The 17,032-nt window shown below is 34.4% G+C and overlaps 1 protein-coding gene across 2 annotated transcripts in view; it reads right to left on the bottom strand.

The window, feature by feature from the left end:
- The window catches only part of LOC123524465 (L-threonine 3-dehydrogenase, mitochondrial-like), a 69,096-nt gene extending 53,217 nt beyond the window's left edge, over positions 1 to 15,879 (bottom strand). The window contains exons 1-2 of one of the 2 annotated variants that reach the window (XM_045302676.1): positions 15,776 to 15,879; positions 3,335 to 3,497 (exon numbers count right to left, since the gene is read on the bottom strand). In XM_045302676.1, the coding sequence (XP_045158611.1) occupies positions 3,335 to 3,494 (160 nt within the window). In that variant the 5' untranslated portion in view covers positions 3,495 to 3,497; positions 15,776 to 15,879. The remainder of the gene's footprint in view (positions 1 to 3,334; positions 3,498 to 15,775) is intronic. The other variant, XM_045302675.1, reaches the window with a different exon arrangement.
- Between the last annotated feature and the right edge of the window lie 1,153 nt (positions 15,880 to 17,032).

Below are 17,032 nucleotides of genomic sequence, written 5' to 3'. Positions count from 1 at the left end.
CTGGCTAATAACTAGCTGATGGTGTTTCCTGGCTAATAACTAGCTGATGTTGTTTCCTGGGTTATAACTAGCTAATGGTGTTTCCTGGGTTATAACTAGCTAATGGTGTTTGCTGGCTAATAACTAGCTGATGGTGTTTGCTGGGTAAAAACTAGCTGATGGTGTTTCCTGGCTAATAACTAGCTGATGGTGTTTCCTGGCTAATAACTAGCTGATGGTGTTTCCTGGGTTATAACTAGCTAATGGTGTTTGCTGGCTAATAACTAGCTGATGGTTTTGGCTGGCTAATAACTAGCTGATGGTGTTTGCTGGGTAAAAACTAGCTGATGGTGTTTGCTGGGTAATAACTAGCTGATGGTGTTTCCTGGGTGATAACTAGCTGATGTTGTTTGCTGTGTTATAACTAGCTGATGGTGTTTCCTGGGTGATAACTAGCTGATGGTGTTTGCTGGGTTATAACTAGCTGATGGTGTTGGTTGGCTAATAACTAGCTGATGGTTTTGGCTGGCTAATAACTAGCTGATGGTGTTTGCTGGGTAAAAACTAGCTGATGGTGTTTGCTGGGTAATAACTAGCTGATGGTGTTTCCTGGGTGATAACTAGCTGATGTTGTTTGCTGGGTTATAACTAGCTGATGGTGTTTCCTGGGTGATAACTAGCTGATGTTGTTTGCTGGGTAATAACTAGCTGATGGTGTTTCCTGGGTGATAACTAGCTGATGGTGTTTGCTGGGTTATAACTAGCTGATGGTGTTGGTTGGCTAATAACTAGCTGATGGTGTTGGTTGGCTAATAACTAGCTGATGGTGTTTCCTGGGTGATAACTAGCTGATGTTGTTTGAGGGTAATAACTAGCTGATGGTGTTTCCTGGGTGATAACTAGCTGATGTTGTTTGCTGGGTAATAACTAGCTGATGGTGTTGGTTGGCTAATAACTAGCTGATGGTGTTTCCTGGGTTATAACTAGCTAATGGTGTTTGCTGGCTAATAACTAGCTGATGGTTTTGGCTGGCTAATAACTAGCTGATGGTGTTTGCTGGGTTATAACTAGCTGATGGTGTTGGTTGGCTAATAACTAGCTGATGGTGTTTGCTGGCTAATAACTAGCTGATGGTGTTTCCTGGGTGATAACTAGCTGATGGTGTTGGCTGGGTAATAACTAGCTGATGGTGTTTCCTGGGTTATAACTAGCTAATGGTGTTTGCTGGCTAATAACTAGCTGATGGTTTTGGTTGGCTAATAACTAGCTGATGGTTTTGGTTGGCTAATAACTAGCTGATGGTGTTTGCTGGCTAATAACTAGCTGATGGTGTTTGCTGGGTTATAACTAGCTGATGGTGTTGGCTGGGTAATAACTAGCTGATGGTGTTGGCTTGCTAATAACTAGCTGATGGTTTTGGTTGGCTAATAACTAGCTGATGGTGTTTGCTGGCTAATAACTAGCTGATGGTGTTGGCTGGGTTATAACTAGCTGATGGTGTTTGCTGGCTAATAACTAGCTGATGGTGTTGGCTGGCTAATAACTAGCTGATGGTTTTGGTTGGCTAATAACTAGCTGATGGTGTTTGCTGGCTAATAACTAGCTGATGGTGTTGGCTGGGTTATAACTAGCTGATGGTGTTTGCTGGGTTATAACTAGCTGATGGTGTTTCCTGGGTGATAACTAGCTGATGGTGTTGGTTGGCTAATAACTAGCTGATGGTGTTGGTTGGCTAATAACTAGCTGATGGTGTTTCCTGGGTTATAACTAGCTAATGGTGTTTGCTGGCTAATAACTAGCTGATGGTTTTGGCTGGCTAATAACTAGCTGATGGTGTTTGCTGGGTAAAAACTAGCTGATGGTGTTTGCTGGGTAAAAACTAGCTGATGGTGTTTGCTGGGTAAAAACTAGCTGATGATGGTGGCTGGCTGGGTAATAACTAGCTGATTGTGTTGGCTGGGTAAAAACTAGCTGATGGTGTTTGCTGGGTAAAAACTAGCTGATGATGGTGGCTGGCTGGGTAATAACTAGCTGATTGTGCTGGCTGGGTAATAACTAGCTGATTGTGTTGGCTGGGTAAAAACTAGCTGATGATGGTGGCTGGCTGGGTAATAACTAGCTGATTGTGTTGGCTTGCTAATAACTAGCTGATGGTGTTGGCTTTGTAATATCTAGTTGATGGTGTTGGCTGCGTGATAACTAGCTGATGGTGTTTGCTAGGTGATAACTAGCTGATGGTGTTGGCTAGTTAATAACTAGCTGATGGTGCCCACTAAATTATGGTGTATTCTGGGTGATAACTAGCTGATGGTGTTCGCTGGGTGAATGTGTTCGCTCAATGATGACTAGCTGATGGTGTTTGCTGGGTAGTAACTAGCTAATGGTGTCCACTAGGTTATGAGGTGTTCACTGGGTGATAATATTTACTTGGTGAAACATATCCCTTTATTACATATTTTTCAATGAGTTAGCGAAATATTAGAATGAAATATAATTTTCACAGGTAAGAAACTATAAAATGGATAATTCAAGTCAAAACATGAAATAAAAAGAAAATTTGTTTGTTTTACATGTAAGATCAAAATTTCTTGCATACGAGACTGGGATTTCTGGTGATTTCACCGGTGCTGGAAAACTCCATCTTACATCCAGGTGTGTAAGATGACTCTCGTGCTCTAAATGACGTATAACGAACTACATCTTTGTAGCAGATTCGTGTAGTAATTATAATGATTTACATAAAACCGGATAGAAATCAAATTCCTTGGTAATTCCTCTTTGTTCCTTACAGTGTATTTCCTGATTTAAAAAACGGTATTTTACGGAAAAACATAACATTTCACTGCAGATGATGAAACAAAACTGGAACTATTACGTTGCGTTTGTCTTTGTAACGTCATGACGGAATTCCTGTTTACGGACGTAAAGTTCATGCGCTTTGTTAATAAGCTATTGTAAATAGAAAGTCTGTAGGAATGTCGTTTGTTTGAATTTATTGAACTATTATTTGTTGAATATGGCATACAAGAAAAAGGATTGAATCACTGGTGGTAAGTGCAGGTGGAAATATCCGGCAGAGCCTCGTTACCGCCAAAACAGTTACCCTCAAGTCGAATATTTCCATCTGCACCTACCACCAGTGAAAGAATCTTATAATCTTTCACTCACGAACACCATATTTTACATTTTCATTCGTTATGCCACTCGTAAAAATATTGAATCTGGTGTTCACTCGTGATAGATATTTCAATCTTACACTGAAACAAACAAATATCTTCTACATCTTACACGACAACAAATCAATATCCTCTATTCACTGCCGTGACTTTGAGAACGGCTATCAAACTGATGATACCTGTTATGAGGACGGTTGGTTTATCAAGGTTTTTCTGTTTATTCAAGAAGTCCTCATGAAAATCCCGCTTAACTACACTGATCGGCGGTAAAAGCTGCTGATATAACTTGGCCTGCGACGATCGTCTGCACGAGAAACCAAGTACTGCCCGCAAGGTCATCTGCTACAAACAGACAAGGAAATATCGTAAGTCAAGAAAGAGGGTAGGCGGACATGTAAATAGTGTAAGTCAAGAAAGAGGGTATGCGCACATGAAAATGGTGTAAGTCAGGAATCAAGAAAAAGGGTATGCGCACATTTACAAACCGTAAACAAAGCGTACATTTGTATCATTAGCGGACTAATTGAACTTCCGGCAGTGTAAGAAGCTAGAAGCTAGTCAAAGAAAACCTACTCTTGTTAATATACAAAAAAATGAAGGAAGTCTGCAGGGATAAATGTGTCAATAAAAATGCCTTCATATATATCAGTCCTTGACATTTTTTATACAGTCGTCTATTCTTTTAACTTTTTTATACAGTCGCCTGTTTTTATAACTTTTCATACAGTCGCCTGTTCGTTTTACCTTTTATACAGTCGCCTTTTCGTTTAACTTTTTATACAGTCGCCTGTTCTTTTAACGTTTTATACAGTCGCCTTTTCTTTCAACTTTTTATACAGCCACCTGTTCTTTTAACTCTTTACAGTCGCCTGTTCGTTTTACTTTTTATACAGTCGCCTTTCTTTAACTTTTATACAGCCGCCTGCTCTTTAACTTTTTATACGTCGCTTCATTTTAAAAACTTTTTATACAGTCGCCTGTTCTTTTAACTTTTATACAGTCGCCTTTTCTTTTAACTTTTTACAGTCCGCCTTTTCTTTTAACTTTTATACAGTCGCCTGTTCTTTTAACCTTTTATACAGTCGGCCTTTTCTTCAACTTTTATACAGTCGCCTGTTCTTTAACTTTTTACAGTCGCCTTTTCTTTAACTTTTATACAGTGCCTTTTCTTTTAACTTTTTATACAGTAGCCATTCTTTTCTTTTTACACGCCTTTTTATACAGTCCCTTTCTTTAACCTTTTATACGTCGCCTGTTCTTTTAACTTTTATACAGCCGCCTGTTCTTTTAACTTTTTATACGTCGCCTTTTCTTTTAACTTTAATACAGCGCCTGTTCTTTCAACTTTTTCATACTGTCCTTTTTTAACCTTTTTATACAGTCGCCTTTTCTTTTAAAACTTTTATACAGTCGCCTGTTCTTTTAACTTTTTATACAGTCGCCTTTTCTTTTATCTTTATTTATAGTCGCCTTTTCTTTAACTTTTTATACATCGCCTGTTCTTTTAACTTATTATACTTCGCCTTTTCTTTTTACTTTTATACAGTCGCCTTTTCTTTTAACTTTTTATACAGTCCCTGTTCTTTAACTTTTATACAGTCACCTGTTCTTTTAACTTTTTATACATCGCCTGTTCTTTTAACTTTTTTATCTGTCGCCTTTCTTTTACTTTTTATACAGCGCCTGTTTTCTTTTTTAATGCTTTTTTAAAACTGTTTACAGTTCTTTTAATTTTTATACAGTCGCCTTTTTTTTAACTTTTTATACTGTCGCCTTTCTTTTAACTTTTTATACAGTCGCCTGTTCTTTAACTTTTTATACGTCGCCTGTTCTTTTAACTTTTTATACAGTCGCCCTTTCTTTAACTTTTATACAGCCGCCTGTTCTTTTAACCTTTTATACGTCGCCTTTTCTTTAACATTTTATCAGTCGCCTTTTTTTTAACTTTTATATATCGCCTTTTCTTTCAATTTTTATACGTCGCCTTTTCTTTAACCTTTTTATACAGTCGCCTGTTCTTCTAACTTTTTATACTGTCGCCTTTCTTTTAACTTTTATACAGCGCCTGTTCTTTCAACTTTTATACTTCGCCTTTTTAAACCTTTTTTACATCGCTGTTCTTTTAACTTTTTATACTGTCGCCTTTTCTTTTAACTTTTTATACAGTCGCCTGTTAATTCAACTTTTTATACAGTCGCCTTTTCTTTTTACCTTTTATACAGTCGCCTGTGTCTTAACTTTTTATACAGTCGCCTTTTCTTTAACTTTTGATACAGTCGCCTTTCTTTTAACTTTTAAGTCGCCTGTTCTTCTAACTTTTATACAGTCGCCTGTTTCTTTCAACCTTTTATACAGTCCCTTTCTTTAACTTTTATACAGTCGCCTTGTTTTCAACTTTTTATCAGTCGCCTTTCTTTATCCTTTTATAAAGTCGCCTGTTCTTTTAACTTTTTATACTGTCGCCTGTTCTTTTAACTTTTATACTGTCGCCTTTCTTTTAACTATTTATACGCGCCTTTCTTTTACCTTTTTATAGTCGCCTTTTCTTTTACTTTTTATAAAGTCGTCTGTTCTTTTACTTTTTATACTGTCGCCTTTTTAAAAACTTTTATACTGTCGCCTTTTCTTTTAACTTTTATACAGTCGCCTTTTCTTTTAACCTTTTATACAGTCGCCTTTTCTTTTAACTTTTTATACAGTCGCCTGTTCTTTTAACTTTTTATACTGTCGCCTGTTCTTTTAACTTTTTATACTGTCGCTTTCCTTTTAACTTTTTATACTGTCGCCTTTTCTTTTATACGCCTGTTCTCCTTTTCTGTCACTTTTTAACTCGTCGCCTTTCTTTTAACTTTTTATACAGCCGCCTTTCTTTTAACTTTTATACTGTCGCCTTTTCTTTTAATATTTTATACAGCGCCTTTCTTTAGCTTTTATACATCGCCTTTTAAACTTTATACTTTCGCCTTTCTGTAACTTTTTATACATTCCCTTTTCTTTAACCTTTTATACAGTCGCCTTTCTTTTAACTTTTTATACAGTCGCCTGTTCTTTTAACTTTTATACAGTCGCATGTTCGTTTAACTTTTTATCATCGCCTGTCTTTTAACTTTTCTATCAGTCGCCTTTCGTTCACTTTTATAAGCGCCTGTTTTTTATCTTTTATACTAGTCGCTGTGTACTAAACTTTAAAGAATCCTTCTTTTAATTTATATGTCGCAAGTTCTTCTTTATAATTGCTTTCTTTAACCTTTTATACAGTCCTTGTCTTTATTTTATACAGTCGCTTTCTTAACTTTTTTATACAGTCGCCTGTTCGTTTTAACTTTTATACAGTCGCCTGTTTGTTTTAACTTTTTATAGAGTCGCCTGTTCTTTAAACTTTTTATACTGTCGCCTGTTCTTTTAACTTTTATACAGTCGCCTTTCTTTAACTTTTTTACTGCCCTGTTCTTTAACTTTTACAGTCGCCTGTCTTTACTTTTATACGTCGCCTTTTCGTTTAACTTTTATACAGTCGCTGTTCTTTTAACTTTTTATACAGTCCCTTTTCTTTTAACTTTTATACAGTCGCCTTCTTTTAACTTTTATACAGTCGCCTTTTCTTAACTTTTTATACAGATACTTTTCTTTAACTTTTACATCGCCTTTTCTTTACTTTTTATAAATCAGGTTTTCTTTCAACTTTTTACAGTCGCCTTTCCTTTAACTTTTATACAGTCCCTTTGTTTTACTTTTATACAGTCGCCTGTTCGTTTTACTTTTTATACAGTAGATTTTTCTTTTAACTCTTTATAAAGTCACCTGTTTTTCAACCTTTTTATACAGTCGCTTTCTTTTACTTTTATACAGTCGCCTGTTTTTTACTTTTATACAGTCGCTTTTTTAACTTTTATACATCGCCTGTTCTATTAACTTTTTTAAGTACCTGTTCTTTAACTTTTTATACAGTCGCTTTTTTTTACTTTTTATACAGTCGCCTTTTCTTTAACTTTTATACATCCCCTGTTTTTTAACTTTTTATACTCGCCTTTTCTTTTAAACTTTTATACAGTCGCCTGTTCTTTTAACTTTTTATACAGTCCCTTTCTTTTAACTTTTATAAGTCGCCTTTCTTTAACTTTTATACAGTCGCCTGTTCTTTTAACTTTTTCAGTCACTGTTCTTTTACTTTTTATACGTCGCCGTTCTTTTAACTTTTTATACTGTCGCCTCTTCTTTTAATTTTATACAGCGCCTGTTCTTTAGCTTTTTATACTGTCGCCTTTTAACTTTTATACAGTCGCCTTTTCTCTCAACTTTTATACAGTCGCCTTTCTTTTACTTTTATACAGTCGCCTTTTCTTTAACTTTTATACAGTCGCCTGTTCTTTAACTTTTATACGTCGCCTTTTTTTAACTTTTATCAGTCGCCTTTTTTTATCTTTTATATAGCCGCCTGTTCTTTCAGCTTTTTATACTGTCGCCTTTTTAAAAACCTTTTATACAGCCGCCTTTTCTGTCAACTTTTTATACTATCGCCTTTCTTTTAACTTTTATACAGCCGCCTGTTCTTTCAACTTTTATACTTTCGCCTTTTTAACTTTTTATACAGCCGCTGTTCTTTTAGCTTTTATACTGTCGCCTTTTTAAAAACCTTTTATACAGTCGCCTTTTCTGTCAACTTTTTATACAGTCGCCTTTTCTTTTAAACTTTTATACAGTCGCCTTTTCTTTTAACTTTTATACAGTCGCCTTTCTTTCAACTTTTTATACAGTCGCCTTTCTTTTAACTTTAAGTCGCCTTTCTTAACTTTTTATACAGTCGCCTGTGCTTTAACTTTTATACAGTCCGTTCTTTACATTTTATAAAGTCGCCTTTCTTTATCTTTTTATACAGTCGCCTGTTTGTTTCAAATTTTATAGAATCGCCTGTTCTTTAAACTTTTTATACTGTCGCCTAAACGTTTTCCTTTTTATATAGTCACCTTTTCTTTTAACCTTTTATAAAGTCGTTTGTTCTTTTAACTATTTATACTGTCGCCTGTTCTTATTACTTTTTATACTGTCGCCTTTTCTTTTAACTATTTATACAGTCGCCTTTTCTTTCAAACTTTTATACAGTCGCCTTTTCTTTTAACCTTTTATAAAGTCGTTTGTTCTTTTAACTTTTTATACTGTCGCCTTTCTTTTAACTTTTTATACTGTCGCCTTTCTTTTAACTTTTTATACGCGCCTGTTCTTTTAACTTTTTATACTGTCGCTTTCTTTTAACTTTTATAAGCCGCCTGTTCTTTCAACTTTTATACTGTCGCCTTTTAAAACCTTTTATACAGTCGCCTGTTCTTTTAACTTTTTATACAGTCGCCTCTTCTTTCAACTTTTTATACAGTCGCCTTTTCTTTTAACCTTTTATACAGTCGCCTTTTCTTTTAACTTTTATACATCCGCCTGTTCTTTTACTTTACATACTTCGCCTTTTTTAAACTTTTATACATCCCTTTTTTAACTTTTTATACAGTCGCCTTTCTTTTAACTTTTATACAGTCGCCTTTCGTTTTAACTTTTATACAGTCGCATGTTCTTTTAACTTTTATACAACCTGTCACTTCCTTGTCGTTTTCTTTTATTTTATCACGCCTGTTCTTTAACTTTTTATACGTCGCCTGTTCTTTTAACTTTTATACAGTCGCCTGTTCTTTTAACTTTTATACGTCGCATTTTTTTTAACTTTTATACAGTCGCCTGTTCTTTAACTTTTTATACAGTCGCCTGTTCTTTACTTTTTATACAGTCGCCTTTCATTAACCTTTTATACAGTCGCTGTTCTTTTACTTTTATACAGTCGCTTTTCTTTAACTTTTATACAGTCGCCTTTCTTTCAACTTTTTATACGTCGCGTTCTTTTAACCTTTTAAAAGTCGCCTGTTCTTCTAACTTTTTATACTGTCGCCTTTCTTTTAACTTTTTATACAGCCGCCTCTTTCAACTTTTATACTTTCGATTTTAAAAACTTTTACAGTCGCCTGTCTTTAACTTTTTATACAGTCGCCTTTTTTTAACCTTTTATACAGTCGCCTTTTCTTTTAACCTTTTATACAGTTCGCCTTTCTTTTAACCTTTTATACAGTGCCTTTTCTTCAACTTTTTATACAGCTGCCTTTTCTTTTAACCTTTTATACAGTCGTCACCATTTCTTTTAACCTTTTATACGGTCGCCTGTTCTTTTAACTTTCATACAGCCGCCTGTTCTTTTAACTTTTTATACTGTCGCCTTTTCTTTTAACTTTTAATACAGCCGCCTGTTCTTTCAACTTTTCATACTGTCGCCTTTTTAAAGACCTTTTTATACAGTCGCCTGTTCTTTTAACTTTTTATACAGTCGCCTGTTCTTTCAACTTTTTATACAGTCGCCTTTTCTTTTAACCTTTTATACAGTCGCCTTTTCTTTAACTTTTAAACATCCGCCTGTTCTTTTAACTTTATATACTTTCGCCTTTTCTTTTAACTTTTTATACAGTCGCCTGTTCTTTTAACTTTTTATACAGTCACCTGTTCGTTTAACTTTTATACAGTCACCTGTTCGTTTAACTTTTATACAATCGCCTGTTCTTTTAACTTTTCCTACTGTCGCCTGTTCTTTTCACTTTTTATACAGCCGCCAGTTCTTTTAACTTTTTAAACTGTCGCCTGTTCTTTTAATTTTTTATACAGTCGCCTGTTCTTTTAACTTTTTATACTGTCGCATTTTCTTTTAACTTTTTATACAGTCGCCTGTTCTTTTAACTTTTTATACAGTCGCCTGTTCTTTTACTTTTTATACAGTCGCCCTTTCCATTAACCTTTTATACAGTCGCCTGTTCTTTTAACCTTTTATACAGTCGCCTTTTCTTTCAACATTTTATGCAGTCGCCTTTTGTTTTAACCTTTTATATAGTCGCCTTTTCTTTCAACTTTTTATACAGTCGCCTGTTCTTTTAACCTTTTATACAGTCGCCTGTTCTTCTAACTTTTTATACTGTCGCCTCTTCTTTTAACTTTTTATACAGCCGCCTGTTCTTTCAACATTTTATACTTTCGCCTTTTTAAAAACCTTTTATACAGTCGCTTGTTCTTTTAACTTTTTATACAGTCGCCTTTTCTTTTAACTTTTTATACAGTCGCCTTTTCTTTTAACCTTTTATACAGTCGCCTTTTCTTTTAACCTTTTATACAGTCGCCTGCTCTTTTAACCTTTTATACAGTCGCCTTTTCTTTCAACATTTGATACAGTCGCCTTCTCTTTTAACCTTGTAGTCGCCTTTTCTTCCAACTTTTTATACAGCTGCCTTTTCTTTCAACCTTTTATACAGTCACTATTTCTTTTAACCTTTTATACAGTCGCCTTTTCTTTCAACTTTTTATTCAGTCGCCTTTTCTTTTAACCTTTTATACGGTCGCCTGTTCTTTTAACTTTTTATACTGTCGCCTGTTCTTTTAACTTTTTATACTGTCGCCTCTTCTTTTAACTATTTATACAGCCGCCTGTTCTTTTAACTTTTTATACTGTCGCCTTTTCTTTTAACTTTTATACAGTCGCCTTTTCTTTCAACTTTTTATACAGCACCTTTCTTTAATTTTATACAGTCGCCTTTTTTCAACTTTTATACAGCGCCTTTTCTTTAACTTTTATACAGCCGCTTTTCTTTTACCTTTATGTCACCTTTTCTTTTAACCTTTTATACAGCGCCTGTTCTTTCAAATTTTATACAGTCGCTCTTTCTTTTAACCTTTTATAAAGTCGTCTGTTCTTTTAAATTTTTATACTGTCGCCTGTTCTTTTAACTTTGTATATTGTCGCCTTTTCTTTTAACTATTTATACAGCCGCCTGTTCTTTTAACTTTTTATACTGTCGCCTTTTCTTTTAACTTTTAATACAGCCGCCTGTTCTTTCAACTTTTTATACTGTCGCCTTTTTAAAGACCTTTCATACAGTCGCCTGTTCTTTTAACTTTTTATACAGTCGCCTTTTCTTTCAACTTTTCATACAGTCGCCTTTTCTTTCAACTTTTTATACAGTCGCCTTTTCTTTTAACCTTTTATACGGTCGTCTTTTCTTTTAATTTTTTTATACGTCCGCCTGTTCTTTTAACTTGATATACTTTCGCCTTTTCTTTTAAATTTTCATACAGTCGCCTGTTCTTTTAACTTTTTATACAGTCGCCTGTTCGTTTAACTTTTTATACAGTCGCCTGTTCTTTTAACTTTTTATACAGTCGCCTGTTCGTTTTAACTTTTATACAGTCGCCTGTTCGTTTTAACTTTTATACAATCGCCTGTTCTTTAAACTTTTTATACAGTCGCCTGAACGTTTTCCTTTTTATACAGTCACCTTTTCTTTCAACCTTTTATACAGTCGCCTGTTGTTTTAACTTTTTATACAGTCGCCTGTTCTTTTTACTTTTTATACAGTCGCCTGTTCTTTTAACTTTTTATACAGCCGCCTGTTCTTTTAACTTTTTCTACTGTCGCCATTACTTTTAACTTTTTATACAGCCGCCTGTTCTTTTAACTTTTTATACAGTCGCATGTTCTTTTAACTTTTTATGCTGTCGCCTGTTCTTTTAACTTTTTATACAGTCGCATGTTCTTTTAACTTTTTATGCTGTCGCCTGTTCTTTTAACTTTTTATACATTCGCCTGTTCTTTTAACTTTTTATATAGTCGCCTGTTCTTTTAACTTTTTATATAGTCGCCTTTTTTTTAACTTTTTATACAGTCGCCTGTTCTTTTAACATTTTATACTGTCGCCTGTTCTTTTAACTTTTTATACTGTCGCCTTTTCTTTTAACCTTTTATACAGTCGCCTGTTCTTTTAACCTTTTATACAGTCGCCTTTTCTTTTAACCTTTTATGCAGTCGCCTTTTCTTTCAACCTTTTAGACATTCGCCTTTTCTTTCAACTTTTTATACAGCCGCCTTTTCTTTTAACCTTTTATATAGTCACCTTTTCCTTTAACGTTTTGTACAGTCGCCTTTTCTTTCTACTTTTTATTCTGTCAGCTTTTCTTTTAACCTTTAATACAGTCGCCTTTTCTTTTAACCTTTTATACAGTCGCCTGTTCTTTTAACTTTTTATACTGTCGCCTTTTGTTTTAACTTTTTATACAGCCGCCTGTTCTTTCAGCTTTTTATACTGTCGCCTTTTTAAAAACCTTTTATACAGTCGCCTCTTCTTTCAACTTTTTATACAGTCGCCTTTTCTTTTTACCTTTTATACAGCCGCCTTTTCTTTTAACCTTTTATACAGTCGCCTTTTCTTTTAACCTTTTATACAGTCGCCTGTTCTTTTAACCTTTTATACAGTCGCCTTTTCTTTCAACATTTTATACAGTCGCCTTTTCTTTTAACCTTTTATACATTCGCCTTTTCTTTCAACTTTTTATACAGCCGCCTTTTCTTTTAACCTTTTATATAGTCACCTTTTCCTTTAACCTTTAATACAGTCGCCTTTTCTTTCAACTTTTTATTCTGTCACCTTTTCTTTTAACCTTTAATACAGTCGCCTTTTCTTTTAACCTTTTATACAGTCGCCTGTTCTTTTAACTTTTTATACTGTCGCCTGTTCTTTTAACTTTTTATACTGTCGCCTTTTCTTTTAACTTTTTATACAGCCGCCTGTTCTTTCAGCTTTTTATACTGTCGCCTTTTTAAAAACCTTTTATACAGTCGCCTTTTCTTTCAACTTTTTATACAGTCGCCTTTTCTTTTAACCTTTTATACAGTCGCCTTTTCTTTTAACTTTTTATACAGTCGCCTGTTCTTTTAACTTTTTATACTGTCGCCTTTTCTTTTAACTTTTTATACAGTCGCCTGTTCTTTTAACTTTTTATACAGTCATCTGTTCGTTTAACTTTTTATACAGTCGCCTGTTCTTTTAACTTTTTATACTGTCGCCTTTTCTTTCAACTTTTTATACAGTCGCCTGTTCGTTTTACTTTTTTTACAGTCGCCTGTTCGTTTTTACTATTATAAAGTCGCCTGTTCGTTTTAATTTTGATACAATCGCCTGTTCTTTAAACTTTTTATACAGTCGCCTAAACGTTTTCGTTTTGATACAGTCACCTTTTCTTTCAACCTTTTATACAGTCGCATGTTCATTTTACTTCTGATACAGTCGCCTGTTGTTTTAACTTTTTATACAGTCGCCTGTTCGTTTTACTTTTTATACAGTCGCATTTTCTTTTAACCTTTTATACAGTCGCCTGTTCTTTTAACTTTTTATACAGTCGCCTTTTCTTTTAACTTTTTATACAGTCGCCTGTTCTTTTTACTTTTTTATACAGTCGCCTGTTCGTTTACTGTTTTATACAGTCGCCTTTTCTTTTAACTTTTTATACTGTCGCCTTTTCTTTTAACTTTTTATACAGTCGCCTGTTCTTTTAACTTTTTATACAGTCGCCTGTTCTTTTTACTTTTTATACAGTCGCCTGTTCTTTTAACTTTTTATACAGTCGCCTGTTCTTTTTACTTTTTGTACAGTCGCCTTTTCTTTTAACTTTTTATACAGTCGCCTGTTCTTTAAACTTTTTATAAAGTCGCCTGTTCTTTTAATTTTTTATACAGTCGCCCTTTCTTTCAACTTTTTTTTATACAGACGCCTTATCTTTGAACTTTTTAAACAGTCTCCTCTTCTTTTAACTTTTGATACAATCGCCTGTTGTTTTTTACTTTTTATACAAGCGCCTGTTCTTTTGTAGGGATAACGTATGTTACATCTGCAGAATCCCGAGGCATTGGTTGGTGCCCGAGTCCGTACATTTACAAACCGTAAACAAAGCGTACATTTGTATCATTAGTGGACTAATTGAACGGCAGAGTAAGAAGCTAGAATCATATTCAGTCAAAGAAAACCAGCTCTTGTTTATATACAAAAATCTAGGAAGTCTGTAGGGATAAATGTGTAAATAAAAAATGCCTTCATATATATATCAGTCCTTGACATTTGTTTCTAGTCGCCTGTTCTTTTAACTTTTTATACAGTCACCTGTTCTTTTAACTTTTTATACAGTCACATTTTCTTTTACTTTTTATGCAGTCGCCTGTTGGTTTTACTTTTTATACAGCCGCTTTTCTTTTTACATTTTATACAGTCGCCTGTTGTTTTTATTTTTATTTTATACAAGCGCCTGTTCTTTGTATGGATAACGCATGTTTTTTTCGTGTTATAACATCTGTAGAATCCCGAGAGATTGGTTGGTTCCCGAGCCCGTTATGGGGAGTGTACCAACGCATCCCGAGGAATTCTGAGGATGTTATAACACGAAAAGAACATGCGCTAACGCTATTCTAGCATAAAACGCGTAAAGAAGTAATAAATAAAGACATTACACCTCAACGTCATTAAATTTCCACAAAATGCGCTGGAATGTCTGAGTTGTCATTTTTACGTTGACGTTATTTCCTTTTGAATTATCCGTTTTGGGACCGAATGACGTTGATGCTCTGCCAAGGAACGCGCATATATAGAAAGGTGTTTTGACAGCACGTAAGCGCGAGAATCTCTCTGTTAACACACGTTTTCTCTTCTGTTGAAACACCCCCTAAAAGTGACAAGAACAGCAGTTTGATGCTAGACGTTTTCTCTCCTGTTAAACACCCCCGAAAGGATACAACTTGATCTTTAAATTGCCAGCCACATTATTTGATTTCATTTATAAGGCTGTTATTTTTGTTTGCCTTTTTGCTATAATACAGACAATTCCCTGTATTTACAAAGGTCATTACAGTGTTGTACGGGTAGCAGTAGCTTTACAAATACTTTACAGCACCAAATGGCTCGTATATCAGTCGGCTTACTGATTGCGGACAGTTCTATCAATAGATTTGTTGTCTATATGGTCAAAGTAACTCCGTGAAGTATCACCACCTATATGTAGCCTGCTACTCGCAGGCGTAAAGTCTTAAGTTTCAACAAATAAGAATCATATTGCATTTCGAGGAAATGGAAACGCTGGAATAAATAAAAGCAATTTCCTGACCTGAGACAATTTTGAATAAACTATGAAGTTGCCCATTACTGAACTTCACCGAGCTATTATGACCATATAAATTATTGAAAATGCACACGAAATTAGGTTACTTGCACGGAACACTAATACGAAAATGTGCAATACATGACACTTTGTGTTGAGGTGAGCTAAAGGCAGCGCATGAGACAAGGTAATTATGTTTCCAGCACGTTTAAAAACCACCCTTGGTCAGCTTAACAACTCTTGTTGTCACAATGTTTCCAAATAGTTGACATATAACATTAAAAACATTCTGCCACGTCATGATAAATCAAGTATGTCCGTATTCGCATGTATTTTATTCAGATTAATAAAACTTATCGATATGCGTTTTAAGACACGCACGATTGAATTAATACACTTCTGAAGTACGATCGACTTATAAATAAATACAGGTGGTAAAATAAGTCGCATATAAAATGCTACCGTGACATACTGCATGACCGCTGGAGTGAAACATAAATATTCTATATTTACCATATTGACTTAAAAGTCAATATTAATGTTCAGTTAAATGCATTGGTGAATTATCTAAAGTGCTAGAAATTAGAAATAAGTCACTTAAATAAAAAGAAAATAAACACTTTGCTTACTTTGTTTCGGTTAAATTAATTAATATCCTAGAAAAAAACAATATGTTCGTCCCATTAACGATAGCTACAATATCCACGTGTGAGTGAAGCCCCCATTATTAGCCAATCAAATGCGTCGTTATTGGAGGTGTGTCACCATTTTGTATAAAGGCGATATTTTAAATATCATTTGGGATTTGGTAAAATACTTTAGAAATATACACTCTGATTCTTTGATTACACATATTTTTGAGATTTTTCAGTGCAATTTTCATTCTTTTAACTGGTTTCCAAATTTTATTAAACCAGAATCCATTCAGCGCCTTGACCAAAGGACAAAATAGCTAAAATGTTGTGTTTTTTTTTTCGTTTTTTTTTAATCAAGACTACTTTACGTACAAAATGCACAGCATGTTGCCAATTTCATTTTAACAAAACGGAAGTTGGCTATCAAACACTTCTATTCATTTTCAGAAAGTCACAAAAAACAAACATAGATAATTAATAATGCAGCGAAAAAATAAACTGTGCATTAGATTTTACTTTTTTTCAGGCAACTCTTTTAAAAAGATATATAAATTTGGTAATCAAATTTAGGATAATTATCTGCCTAAACGATGAAGTGTTTCCAACATTATCAGACAAAGGATGTTGGTTAATTTCACGTTAAATACTAAAATTTATATTTTCAGAATTTTCAGCTCTACATCTTCATCTGCACGTGATGCTGTCAAACTTGACCATTATATCACGGTGTGCAAGAATAAAAGAGAAATGGAAAGTAAAGTATGAAAAGACTCGGACAAGTGCAATATAATAAAAGACGGACATAAAAGTGAAAGATTGCCCAGTTGTGACATTCCTCAAAAGTCTATACGTGCTGACTACTCTGGCTTGTTTTAGTTTCTGTCGAAGCATACCGAAGATTTCGACGAAGAAAGCCTAGCATGTTGTTAGCTTTTTTGGTTATGCGATTTATGTGATTATTCCATTATAGATTGGACTAGATGTCTACACCGAGATACTAAGTTGATGATTCTTCTGCTAGGATGACGCCTTTTAGTTGATACGAAAAGGTTAAATATTTTCCTGATCTGGTAATTCTGAGATAACTGCATTTCTTTGGGTGGAACTCCATACCCCATTTATGCTCCCATTTTGTGAGTTTAATCAGGTCGTTTTGAAGAGATACTTGATCTTGTTGAGAGTGGATTTGTCGATATACTATGGCATCATCAGCAAATAGTCTGGCGCATGAAGTAAGGTTGTCTGGAAGGT

The sequence above is a fragment of the Mercenaria mercenaria genome, chromosome 3, assembly GCF_021730395.1.
Source record: "Mercenaria mercenaria strain notata chromosome 3, MADL_Memer_1, whole genome shotgun sequence".
Lineage (NCBI taxonomy): Eukaryota > Metazoa > Mollusca > Bivalvia > Venerida > Veneridae > Mercenaria > Mercenaria mercenaria.
Note: the sequence above shows the minus strand (reverse complement) of the source record. Positions and strands in the feature narration are given on the sequence as shown.